Source organism: Telopea speciosissima, chromosome 9 (assembly GCF_018873765.1).
Source record: "Telopea speciosissima isolate NSW1024214 ecotype Mountain lineage chromosome 9, Tspe_v1, whole genome shotgun sequence".
NCBI lineage: Eukaryota > Viridiplantae > Streptophyta > Magnoliopsida > Proteales > Proteaceae > Telopea > Telopea speciosissima.
In genome coordinates, this window is record NC_057924.1 from 15,358,176 (window position 1) to 15,371,466 (window position 13,291).

The 13,291-nt window shown below is 39.6% G+C and overlaps 1 protein-coding gene across 3 annotated transcripts in view; it reads left to right on the plus strand.

Moving 5' to 3' along the window:
* Nucleotides 1–13,291, plus strand: part of LOC122640145 (transmembrane E3 ubiquitin-protein ligase FLY2-like) — a 38,608-nt gene that overhangs the window by 7,061 nt on the left and 18,256 nt on the right. For all 3 annotated transcript variants that reach the window (XM_043833297.1, XM_043833295.1, XM_043833296.1), the window contains exons 4-5: nt 508–623; nt 12,281–12,341. In XM_043833297.1, the coding sequence (XP_043689232.1) occupies nt 508–623; nt 12,281–12,341 (177 nt within the window). The remainder of the gene's footprint in view (nt 1–507; nt 624–12,280; nt 12,342–13,291) is intronic.

Genomic DNA, 13,291 nt, shown 5'->3' on the forward strand with positions numbered 1-13,291 from the left:
GTGCTTTCATGTGTAATGAAGATGAACAAATGCACCAGTTAGAGGGTACAATGAAAGGGGGAAGGCTGTAGATGACTAGGGTTGACTTAGTGAGCAAAAAAAAACAGTAATACTTGTGAGATAACATCAGGTTTGATCTGAAATAGGGTGGAAATGGAGAATAAGATTTCTGTATCTCCATCCGATTGACAAGGCTTAGCGAGTTGGGTTGGGTTAACGGCCTGATCAATGTCGGATACTGCTAATGCGAACTGATACGACTGTGAAAAGATTCTCTAGTTTTCAGATTTTTCATGAATTGGAAGTTGGGATTTTATCAGCACCTGAAGGCCTACACAAAAATCAAGTATCAAAACATATGTGTTATCTTGCTCCACATAACTCATAATAAGTTTTAACTCTTTCCTAAATATAATGTGTCAACATGGATGCTTTTGCTAATCTTTCATGTTTATGGTCATTAATTGCTGGTTAAGATTCATTCGTTTTCCATGTTGTTTGCAACAGGGAGTGCTTATTTTCCAGGATGTGTTCGACGATGAGCGTGAAGGTGGAGCTGCTCAAATGAGGGTCGAAGGTGTATATATATGGCCTTTCAGACAACTTAGAATGGTAGTCAGTAGGTAAACTTCCTGTATACTACGCTTACATTTTGATCTTCTTGTACATGTCTATACTCCTACACATTCTTGTTGCATTTTCCAATCCTGTGCTATGCTTTCATGTTCTTATCTTTTAATTTGGCAGTGTTGCTGGTAGACACATGACATTAATTGTGTGTAAATGCGTAACTTTTTCTCAGCATTGTTGTTGGCACAAGGTGCCACATGAAAATAAAGTATAAATAACATTAGAAAATCAGATGTTTATCCCCATGAATGTCTTAACACTGAAGGTTTCTGGCCCTTCTCCCAGTACCTAAGTTAATGTTTTGCTGCCATATGAAATAAATAAATTGAGAAAAAACCCACCACACCGTAAGAATATAAAAGTATAACAAAATGGTGAAGACAATGCGATATTAATAATGATGCGAAATAATGATAACTTGTTGTCTGACATCTTTGCTAATGGACTTTCACCCTTGTGGTATCGAGGTCTTGATGCAGCATAAAAGGTAGGGTCCAATATTCAGCTACTAAGGTGTTTGTTTGATAAACAGATCAAACTTTGGGTTAGAGGTTTCAAATATGGAACAGATTGATATAATGGTCTATCGGAGTTGGATCCTCTGTTGATATCCTTCCTGTAATTGCTCTGGTGGGGCAAGGACAAGCATCTTAGGGTTCAATTTTTTAGTGCATTGGTTATTTTATTGGCACCAAATCCCCATGTTTTCATCATAAACCTACCCTTCTAGATGCTTTGAGGGCACTAGCAGGGATTTATAGGGAAGATCATCAATGGAGGATCAACAACTCAATACAAAAGAATGATTAATGATGCATTAGAAAGAGGATTGTTTTGGGTCTGTGACCTGTGCTGGGGAATAGTGATTCATGTCAAAGAACAAAAGATCGGAAGAAGTAGAAGGGTGAATTCATTCTTATGATGACTTGTTGCTTCTATAATTACTTGTGGGGTTTCGAAGAGAAAATTGTATGAATTTCTGACAAGAAGGGAGTATATAAATTTTATGTTATGTTGGATCACTACTTTTAGATTTGCTATTTGTGTCAAGGACTTCAAGGGGTGGATAGTTCTGAATTTGGTGATCAATGTTTTCGGACTATCATCCAAGAGAAATTCTGATGTTTTAAGTTTATGCTATTATGTTTTGGGTTTGGGTTATTTTTTTTTTCAAAAAGAAAAAGTTGAGAGCTACTACAGTTTTGAGAAATTCTTGTGGTAGTATTTTTTTGTTGGGTTTGGCCGAATGACAACTCCATGGGTAAAATTTGGCTATTCTAACCTGACTTTGTTTACCCTCCATTTACTCCCTGTAATACTTAAAGTCGGGGGGTAAAAGTTGTCATTTTTTTAAAGCTACAATGAACCAATCATCTTCTCCTTTCCTGATTCTTCTCCTCTGAACTGAAATATCAACTGTGAAATCGGTCATGTTCTCCATTTGCAACCTTTTTTTTCCAGCCACTTGAAGCCTTAAACCTCAAACTTGAACTTAAAATCTCCCCCCCTCTATGAATGGAGAACTTGGGGGGCAAAGTTGGGGTTGGAAATTGGAGGTTCTCCGCGGCATTGCTTAGGAGGGGGGGGGGGGGTGGGGGGATGTTGGAGAAGTAGAAGAAAGCAAGTGGAGGAGGTCGCTAATCGCAGGAAGGTAGTTGCAGAGGTAGTTGTTGATTTTCCCAGCTACCGTTGTTGTCGCCGTTGATATTTTCTGTCACCACTGACGCTCTTGTTGCTGTTGCTGAGAGATGAGTTAGGTGCAAACACACCATGGGGAATGGGTCACACTTCCCGTCACCATCCTGTCACCATCACTGTCACTTTTTCCATCACCGCTGTTCCTATCGTCATTGCCAAGACATTGGATGAGGGAAAAGATGAGAGGCAGTTGCAGATATGCTATAGGGAAAGGGGTCGTGTTCATGCATAGGGGGGATGAAGGGGATAAATGTGGAATTGCCTTCTTACCCTCTCACTTTTGAGATACTGTACAATGGGTAAGAGGGTAAAAAGGTCCAGTTAAGATCAATTTGACACCTTCTGAGGTGTCAACAAGAAAAAACCCTTTTTCTTATTAAGGGGAAAAAAAATAAGATATATGGGTGTGTTAAAGTGTGTATCGAGCACTAGGGTTGTAGGCTATCTCGATTAGAATAAAGGATTATTCTAATTGAGATACCTACCTCCTATGTGTCTCCCTTTATCTTTGTAATTAGTGTCAGTCCTAGTTGGTCTATGGTTAGTGGTTAGTCTAGTCCTAGTCCTAGTTATGTTTCCTATTGTAACTATGTTTCTAATTTGGTGATTCCTAGTAGGGTTAGGAATCTTGGTTGTATGCTGATTATATATATATAAAGGCTTGTGGGGGGGGGGGGGACTGCTAGTTCGGTCCATTATCTCTGGACAGTCCCCGTTTTTCTCCCTCTATCTCTTCTCTGCTCCATTCTCTCGGTTCTGTTATTTAGGGTTCTATTCTGCTACAGGGTGGATTGACCTGGGTACTTCCTACGTTTTTGTCAGCTGGTATCTTTAGCTCAAAAATGATTTCATTCATTCAAGTTCACTCTCGCTCTGGACTTGTACTTGAGGATGGTTACTCATGTAAGCATCTCAAACCCATACATTAATGATGTACGGTGGGTGAAATTTTTTATACCAAGTCATTGATTTACAATATATGGTTAAAGAATCTCCTCTTCTTAAAGAACTCAGGTACCCAAAAAATACTTGTTACAAAGATCCCAAAGGTGATGTATACATACTAATTTTATTACAAACCTAGAATGTATTTCATTGATATAGGGATTCACATATAGGTGCTTAATAAAAATACTGTACTTTATGTATGTGGCAGTTATATGTCCAGAATACCGTAGGGGTATTCTGGACCTTTCTTCTTTCTTAGTTATGTTTATTATTTTGGTTTTAGTCCCACATTGGTTTTGTAATCTTTTTTATTCATTCATTATGATTATAAATAGAAGTGCTTGGTGATCATATTGATTATCCAAGTATTAACCTAATTCAAATCTGCTTACATGGTATCAAAGCTTATTTCGAACTAGCGACACCACTTTTTCTCGTTTTTTTTAATTCTCCTTCTCTCTCGATCTTCTTCTCTTCTAGTTCTCTTCTTCTTCTTCTCCTTTGTTCTTCATTCCCATATAGGGCAGCACTGATGAGGGGATCATGCGATCCAGTTGCTGCCCCAATTACCTCATTAATGTTTCATAATTCTGTTCGATAGCCCTACATCAACACTGCTGCGATATTCTGCGATATTGGCTCTTCAGTTTTTTTTGGAGAATTGCTTCTACATCAGATACAAGGGCTCCTCTCCTCTCTTTGAAGACCACAAGCTGCTGCAGAATTGTTGTTTTACTGGTTCAGAACTTATCTCCCAAGATTGAAGGCCTCCTTGAGATCGATTCCTACATTATCAGGGTTTTTTTCAAAACCCTGACACCTATTGATCTTAGGGTTATTGCTGCCCACTGGACCTGATTTTTTGCAGGTGTTTTCCCCACTTATGAGGGCTCCTTCGACTGCTATTTGAGCTCCTGCAGATCTGTTTTGGTGGGTGAAGACCTTGAGATCGATTTCATAATTACAGGGTTTTCTCAAACCCTAATTCTATCGATATTGGGGCTGCTGCACCTGTTTTCTGGATCGAATTTTTTTCTACAGATGTGTTTATATTATTAAGGACTTCTCTACTTCAGTCTTTCAGCCACTTCAATACTGATTTTTTGCAGCCTAGGCTCCTCCATCGATTCCATCACTTTAGGGTTTTGTTCAAAACCCTAAAAAAACCTAATCGATCAAGGTTTCTTTTGGCTGCTGGTTCTTCCTTTTGGGGCTTTACTTGAAGTTGTTTGACCTTCTCTGCTGCCAGTATGGGTGACTCTACCAACTCTACGGCTACTTCTGTTCATGATGGCAATAACAAGACAGATTATCACAGCTGTCCACCTAACCCTATCCAACTGGATGGATCAAATTACCTTCTATGGTCCAGATCAGCCTCCTTTGCCATTGCTGGTCATGGCCTCACCGACCATATTGATGGCACTAGTGTTAAGCTCAGTGATAAAGGCCTTGCTCAGACTAAGTGGCTTGCCAATAATGGTGTTCTCATGTCCTACCTCATAGGCTCTATGACTTCAGCTTTACAGCATAATTTTCTTCTTTTGGATACTGCCGACCAGATTTGGGTTGCTTGCAAGGAGACCTACGGGCAGCTTGGCAATGATGCCCAGGTTTATGAAATTCGAAAGAAGGTCCTTCACACTGCTCAGGGAGACCTTTCTGTTTCGGACTACTATGCTACTCTCCGCAGCCTATGGCAACAGTTGGACCATTTCTCTGATTTTCACCCATCTACAGTTGATGACATTGCTTCTTATAAGAAACATATGGACAAGATCAGGGTCTATGATTTTCTGGTTGGTTTAAATATGGAGTATGACCCCATTCGTGTTCAAGTGTTGGGCCATCAACCTTTTCCCACACTTGAACACTCTTATGCATTGGTTTCTTCTGAGGAGAACCGAAGGCTGCCATGTTACATCCTCCCATTACTGACAGATCTACTCTCAAGGCTGCTGCCCCCATGATTCCTATACTTAGTAGCACTGCTTCTTTTGGTGATTCTACTACGGGGACTGTCGTTTGTGAGTACTATCACAAACCATATCACACCAAGGAGAAGTGCTGGAAACTTCATGGGAAACCAGTTGACTTTGAAGCAAAAAGAGCTGCCAAGACCAAGACCAAGACAAAGACCAAGGCCCATCAGACTGAGATTGTTACTACAGCCCCTACTATTGACACTGGTCTATCCCAGGATGATCTACAGCCATTCCTACGTATGCTGAGGTCTTCCGCTGCTGTTGCCTCTACTACATCAGCTCCTGCCAGTTCTTCCGCTCATTCAGGTTCACACTTTGCCCGGTCAGGTATTCCTTTTGGAGGTCATTGTGCTTCTGTAGCCTCCCATCCTTGGATCATAGATTCTGGGGTTACAGATCATATGACTGGTTCAGCTGATGGTTCCCTTTCATCTATTTCTAGAAAGGGAATCATGAACTGCACTTCCTCTCTTCCATTAACTTCTGTTTTGCACATTCCTAATTTTACTACTAACCTTCTTTCCATTAGTAGTATTACTCGTGATCTTAACTGCAAAGTTACTTTCTTTCCTTCTCATTGTGTGTTTCAGGATCTGGCCTCTGGGAAGACGATTGGATTGGGTAAAGTGCACGGTGGGTTGTACCTGCTTGATGATGGTCGCTTCTCTCCCCCACCATTACCTTCTCCACTACACCAGAACTCCATGGTCTCTTCTGAACTCTACTAGTGGCACTCTAGGTTAGGTCACCCCCTTTTAGGAATTTTAGCACATTTATTTCCCAGTTTGGTCACCCTACATATTAAGGATGACTTTTTTTATGAGGCGTGTGTTCTGGCCAAACAGACACGTTCAAATTATCCTATTTCAAATAAAAGAAGTTCTTCTTGTTTTGAGTTAGTGCATTCTGATGTTTGGGGCCCTAATCGTAAGCCCTCTATTTCTGGCCATCGGTGGTTTGTATCTTTCATTGATTGTCATTCTAGGAACACATGGGTCTATCTCTTGCACACCAAAAATCAAGTTTTTTCATGCTTTCAACACTTTCATAAAATGGTCCAAACTCAGTTCTAGGCTACTCTTAAAATATTGAGAAGTGATAATGGAACAGAGTATAAAGAATCACAATTTCAAAAATATTTGGCTGACCATGGAATCATTCATTAGACTAGTTGTGTTGATACCCCTGCCCAGAATGGTGTGGCAGAAAGGAAAAACCGCCACTTGTTAGAAATGGCCAGAGCATTAATGTTTGCGAGGAATGTCCCGTCTCAATATTGGGGGGATGCGGTTATCACGGCAGCCAATCTCAATAATAGGCTGCCATCTCGGGTACTTCACTCCCGTAGCCCCTCTGATGTTTTAATTGGTAATTCCTCCTTTATTGTGCCTCCCAAGGTGTTTGGTTGTGTGTGTTATGCTCGAGATACTAAATCTTCCAGCAAACTTGTTTGTATTTTCTTGGGTTATTCTCCAACCCAGAAAGGCTATAAATGTTACCATCCCCCTTCCCGCCGTACCATGGTTAGCATGGATGTTGTTTTCCATGAGTTCCTTTCTTATTATTCTTCGCCACTTCTTCAGGGGGAGAGTGCTGGTGAAGATGTGGCTTTCGAGATTCCTCTACCTGAGGAGCCTCTGGCTGCCTAGCCCTCTTTACCACCCACGGCTGCTGTCCAGCCCCTTTTGGATGCTTCCCATCCACCCTTAGATGCTGCCCATCCTACTTTGGAGACTTCCCAACAACCTTTGGCTGTTTCTCCCTCACCTAATGGGAATCCTTTACGGGAGACCATAGAAAATAGTGTTGTTAATATTCCTACTCGGGGAGCGAGACTCGATCCAGGAGAACTATTGGTGAATTTCGAAGAGAATTGACAACTCCAACATGATCACCTATACAAGGGGAAGATCCACAAGAGGGCAGTTGCATCCCACTATAGCACTAGTACCATCCAATCCGGCTCGGACACGATCCTACATCTCCTGGTAATCCATCTCCTTCCGACCTACATATTGCACTTCGCAAAGGTACTAGGACTTGCACTTTACATCCCATATCTCATTTAGTTTCATATAACTCTCTTTCTCCCTCTTTTCGTACATTTGTATCTTCTCTTTCCTCTGTTTCGGTTCCTAGAAATTGGCAGGAAGCATCTACAGATGGAAAGTGGAAGATAACAATGTTGGAAGAAATGAGAGCACTACACAAAAATAATACGTGGGATCTTGTGGCTCTTCCTCCAGGAAAAAAATCAGTGGGCTGTAGATGGGTCTTCGTAGTGAAACAGAAGGCTGATGGTTCGGTGGACCGGTATAAGACAGGTTTGGTTGCAAAGGGGTTTACTTAGACTTATGGAGTTGATTATCAGGAGACCTTTGCACTAGTGGCAAAGCTCAACACTGTCAGGGTGTTATTATCTTGTGTTGCAAATCTTGGGTGGGATCTTCAGCAGTTAGATGTCAAAAATGCCTTTCTCCATGGGGAGCTTGAGGAGGAGGTATATATGGACATTCCACTTGGTTTCTTTGATGACAAGACTAAGGGCAAGGTTTGTAAATTGAAGCGTGCCCTTTATGGCTTAGCGATCACCCAGGGCCTGGTTTGGTGATTTCATAAGGCTATGATTTCAGCAGTTACAAGCAAAGCAATGCTGATCACACTTTGTTTATTCGAAGACTTGATGACAAGGTTACTCTTCTCATAGTCTATGTGGATGATATTGTGATCTGGTAATGATGATCCGCAATCGGGATTTGAAAATTCTTCTTGGCCGTGAGTTTGAGGTCAAAGATCTTGGTCCGCTAAAATATTTTCTAGGGATAGAAGTTGCTCGATCTTCAAAGGGCATCTTTCTTTCTCAAAGAAAATATGTCCTTGATCTATTGACGAGACAGGGCTACTTGGCTGTCATCCTTCGGATACTCCTATGGAAGCTACTACAAAACTTAGGGAGAAAGAGGGTGAGCCGGTTGACAAGGGTGCCTATCGGTTAGTAGACAAACTAATCTACCTTTCCCACACACACCCCGACATTGCAGTTGCTGTGAGTTTGGTGAGTTAGTTCATGCATGATCCATATTCCTCTCATATGGATGCGGTCCGTCGAAGCCTATACTGATGCCGATTGGGCTGGTTCTTCTGACAGGAAATCTATCTCTGGCTACTGTTCCTTTGTGGGTGGAAACCTTGTCACATGGCGGAGCAAAAAGCGAATGTTGTGGCAAGGTCTAGTCTTGAAGCCGAGTTCTGCGCAATGGCACAAGGAATTTGTGAACTCGTGGCTTAGAGGATTATTGCAGGATATTGGTGTTGCTGTCCATCTTCCAATGATGCTTTATTGTGACAATAAAGCAGCCATTAGCATTGCTCATAACCCTGTCCAGCATGATCGTACTAAACATGTGAAGGTTGACCGACATTTCATCAAGGAGAAGCTTGAAGCTGGCCTCGTTTGTGTTCCCTTTGTGAAGTCTACTGATCAGCTAGCTGATGTGTTCACTAAGGGATTGAGTAGCAAGCTGTTTCATCCTATCTAGTCAAGTTGGGCATGCATGATATATATATGCTCCAACTTGAGGGGGAGTGTTAGTTATATGTCCAGAATACCGTAGGGGTATTCTGGATCTTTCTTCTTTCTTAGTTATGTTTATTATTTTGGTTTTAGTCCCACATTGGTTTTGTAATCTTTTTTATTCATTCATTATGATTATAAATAGAAGTGCTTGGTGATCACATTGATTATCCAAGTATTAACCTAATTCAAATCTGCTTACAGTATGCAATATAGAAAATGTTGACACTTTGACTTAACTGACTCTAAAAAGGCACTAGACTAGTTATTAATAACAACTCCAACTGTGGACACATTGATTTGCCAAACTGGGCAGTATTTACAGCATTGCCATTGATAATGAAGAAATCTGATTTTCTTATAAATCTGTTGTTATTTCGATAGGTCAATTTAGCTGCAGTGGTGCACCACTTGGATAAATCCCCTGGGCTGTCGCAACTCGAAGGAGACCACATGGGTGTAGGCGCAGTATACAAAAGAGGCCAAAATTTTCCTAGGTTGGAATTTACAATTCTCTCCCTGCCTGTCCTTGGCTGCATGCTTGATGAATGTCAAGATTGGAAAGGATATAATCAGAGGCAAATGGTTTTGTGGGAACTTAAAAGTAACACCTGAGGGTAATTAGAGGATGGAAAGTTGATTAAGATCGTTCAATTATCTGCAATCAGTACAAATGGTTGCAGCAGTAAGGAGTAATATGTTGCAAGTGGAAGGCTTTAAAAGAAGGGGCAGGGGAAGGGCTTGGGTTGAAATAATGGAAATGATGTGAGGGTTTATGAGGGAATCTGGGAATAAGCCTGTTTCTGAAGATTCTCCAGTCTCTACGCTCATTAAACTGGATGTGTTTGAATGTCTGTTGTTGCTTCATATACAGTCTGTATTTCTTGAGGGAGTTAAATACCATGAAAGATCATAGACACAGCATTATTGAATCTATGTTCTCTGAGAGTTGATATTCTGTAGTTCTTGAATTGCTCTGTACATGTTTTTCTGTTAGGGACCATGATGCAAATAAGTCACCTAAAGGGCTTATTTTATTGGAAACATGGTTCAAGAACTTGGTGGTTGAAACCAGTAATGATATGTCGGTTTCCCAAGAAACTGAGACGAAACTTGGTAGTTGGTACAAGTCAGGCTTCGATTGGTTTCAACCATATTTCGCACATTTCGATAGTAGTTTTGACCTAAAAATACCAAGTTTTGACCGGCCTAGTTTCGACCAGTTTTGACAGCACATGACATGTCGAGTTTTATCCAAAAATACCTGGTTTCAGTCAAAACCTGGGAAATCTTGGTTTCCTGGCTGGTCGAAACTAGCCTCGACGCCGAGATTTAGAACTTTGACTGGAAAGAAGCCTTGGATTGGGTTATGTAGGTGTTGTGCCTTTTATCCCATTGGTTTTCTTTGTAATGGGCCACTTTAATGGACTTAAAATATGGGTAGAAAGTAGGAAAACGGGATTTAGTTCATCAGTTTAGTTAGAGTCTTGTTTTGAGTCAGTCTCTTTCATTATTTTAGTATCCTAGTCAGTTTATGTTACCTTATTAGTTAAGGATTGGGTTAGACCTTTCCTTTTTAGTGTTTGAGTATGTTTTTGAGTCTTTTATATAAGTTTGTAAGGGGCTACAGCCTTATACACGAATTTGATTAATGAGATTGAGGGTAAAAAACATAGCTTTGTGTTTCACTCTGTGAGAGAATATGGTGAGAAGCCGTGGGTGAGAGACCCGAGTGTGTGAGAGACTACCCTATCTTCTTCTTCCCTTTTTTGATTTCTTGTCTTTTATTTTATTGTTCTGAAATTTCTTGCAAATCCGAGAACTGATTGAGGTATTTACTGTTGTTAGATGTGAAGTTTATGGTCCTCTTGTGGACTGGTTATCACTTGTGACTTGGCCTTACATAGCCTTACATAATTTGGTATTAGAGCCATGGAGGGATGGCAGATGGAGTCAAAGGTTGTTGAATTATACTTCCCATTGAAGGATGATCGTGCAAGTTTGATTCGACATCCCTACCAAACTCGTGGATGGTTTTTTTTTTTCAAGCAGGGGAGAATTGATGCAAATAAGTCACCTAAGGGCTTATTTTATTGGAAATAAGCCTTGGGTTGGATTATGTAGGTGTTGGGCCTTTGATCCCATTTGGTTCTTTTGTAATGGGCCACTTTAATGGACCTAAAATATGGGTAGAAAGTAGGAAAACGGGATTTATTTCATCAATTTTGTCAGAGTCCTGTTTTGAGTCAGTTTATGTTACCTTATTAATTAAGGATTGGGTTAGGTCTTTCCTTTTTAGTGTTTGAGTCTGTTTTTGAGTCTTTTATATAAGTTTGTAAGGGGCTACAGCCTTGTACACGAATTCAATTAATGAGATTGAGGAAAAAAACATAGCTTTGTGCTTTACTCTGTGAGAGAGTATGGTGAGATGCCATTGGTGAGAGGCCGTGGGTGAAAGACCCTAGTCTGAGAGAGACTACCCTATCTTCTTCTTCCCTTATTTGATTTCTTGTTTTATATTTTATTATTCTGAATTTCCTGCAAATCTGAGAACTGATAGATGTATTTACTGTTGTTGGACCTGAAGTTTGCGATCTTCTTGTTGACTGGTTATCACTTGTGACTGGTCTACATTAGACTCCCTGTCTCAATTTTTTTTCCTGGTGGTGATTAATCTTAACCTTAAAAACATCTTACTTTCATAAACCTAAAGAAATATGACCGTTCTCTGTTTGCGTTAATTTAATAGAAAAAAAAGGTAAAGGAAATAAGTAGAGGTATTGATTTAACTGAAGAAGTGTATGATCTATCTCACCATCCCAAGTAGTTAGGATAAGCTTTTGTGGAGTCGACCTTGTCCTCTGGTACATGCATGGCTTGTGCGTGCTTACCTATCTTGAGGAGAGAAGAAAATATAGATAAATTAGAGGATTTTTAGGGAATGAGATGGCATAATTAGGAGGTCTCCTAGCCTCTTTCTTAATAGAGAATTTTTAGGGGATTCAATACTTAATTTGTAATTGCTAATAAATAGAGCTGGTTGTATAGCCGTTACACAACCTACCACTCATAACTCCTTCCATATCTAAATAACTAACCCACTAACACTGATAGTTACCGTAACCAACTCACGCACAACACTACCTCTTAAAATGACCATATATATCACCATAATACATGTAAATAACCCATACAAAGCCATGCAAGCCATGACCTCTCATGTATACGTCATGCATACATAAGCATGTAACATCCTCCCTTGTGTTATGAAATTTTTGCTAATGGTAGATGCAGCTTAAATATGCTGATCTTGTTACATCATGAAAAGCATTTGATTGTCCAGGTTCTTGTGTTTGATATGTAACTTAGTTCACTTTACTGCTACTTATCTACTTCTTAATCTTGTTAAACTTAAGCTTTTTGGTTCCATTCTTTTCTTTTGTAGTGGAAAAGAAGGAGAGCTGGGGCAAGAAGAAGATTATTTTTTGGCTACTCCATATCACTTGGTAATCAGTCAATAGTTTCATTTCATGCATTTTTTTCCTGGCCTTATATTTTTCACGTTACATTTATAACTAAATATAAGTCTGTTAACTGGTCCTCATATCTAATAATGCATTATATATGCCTGTTGGGAGTCGGGTACATGTGAAATGAACTATGGTTATATTTGTTGTTTCAAAGGAGTCCATATTGTTTCACATCAATGGAAACAAAGGATCCAGGTAGTATAAAAAGTTCTTGAGTATTGATGAGTTTCTGTATTGCTTGCTACCTATTGTTCTTCATACAGGATAGCTGTTCTTATGGTTAACTTGCTTTGGTTCTACAGGCATCATCCTCTTTAATTATATGAAACCTTAAGATTCCGCTAATACATGTTGTGTAAGAGTTCGAAATTTTTAGAGTTTCAAACAAACAAAATCTTCTCTTTTCCTGTTTAGTAAAGTTCTATTAATAATTTTTTTGAAAATCTTTCATTTTATGAAAAATTATTAAAAGGAAAACTTTTAATGTTTTCAGTTAACATTGTAGTCGGAGATGGAGAAATAGCTAGAAAATTGTTGAATACAACATTTTGATACACAGTATTGTGGTTAGACTCAAGGATTTTATTAGAATGGGACTTGGTGAAGTTAGCAGTCCTTCAATTAGAAAAGTCAGTAAACAATAATTCACTCAAAAAAATTCATTCAACAATAGAAGTGTGAAATGAGTTTTAAAATAGTGGGTATTATATATATGTGGTATCAATATATATGACCTTAGTTATATATGTGGTATCAATATATATGACCCACAACTAAGGTCGGATATCCCTTGCCCGCCTAAACCACCTAATAATTCCTGACCTGCTTAATAAATGAGTAGGTTTCAGCTAGTAACTTCTCACCCTGCGATCAATCTGGTCCAACCTGACAGTTTATTTATAATCAAATAGCTTACCAGGAACTTA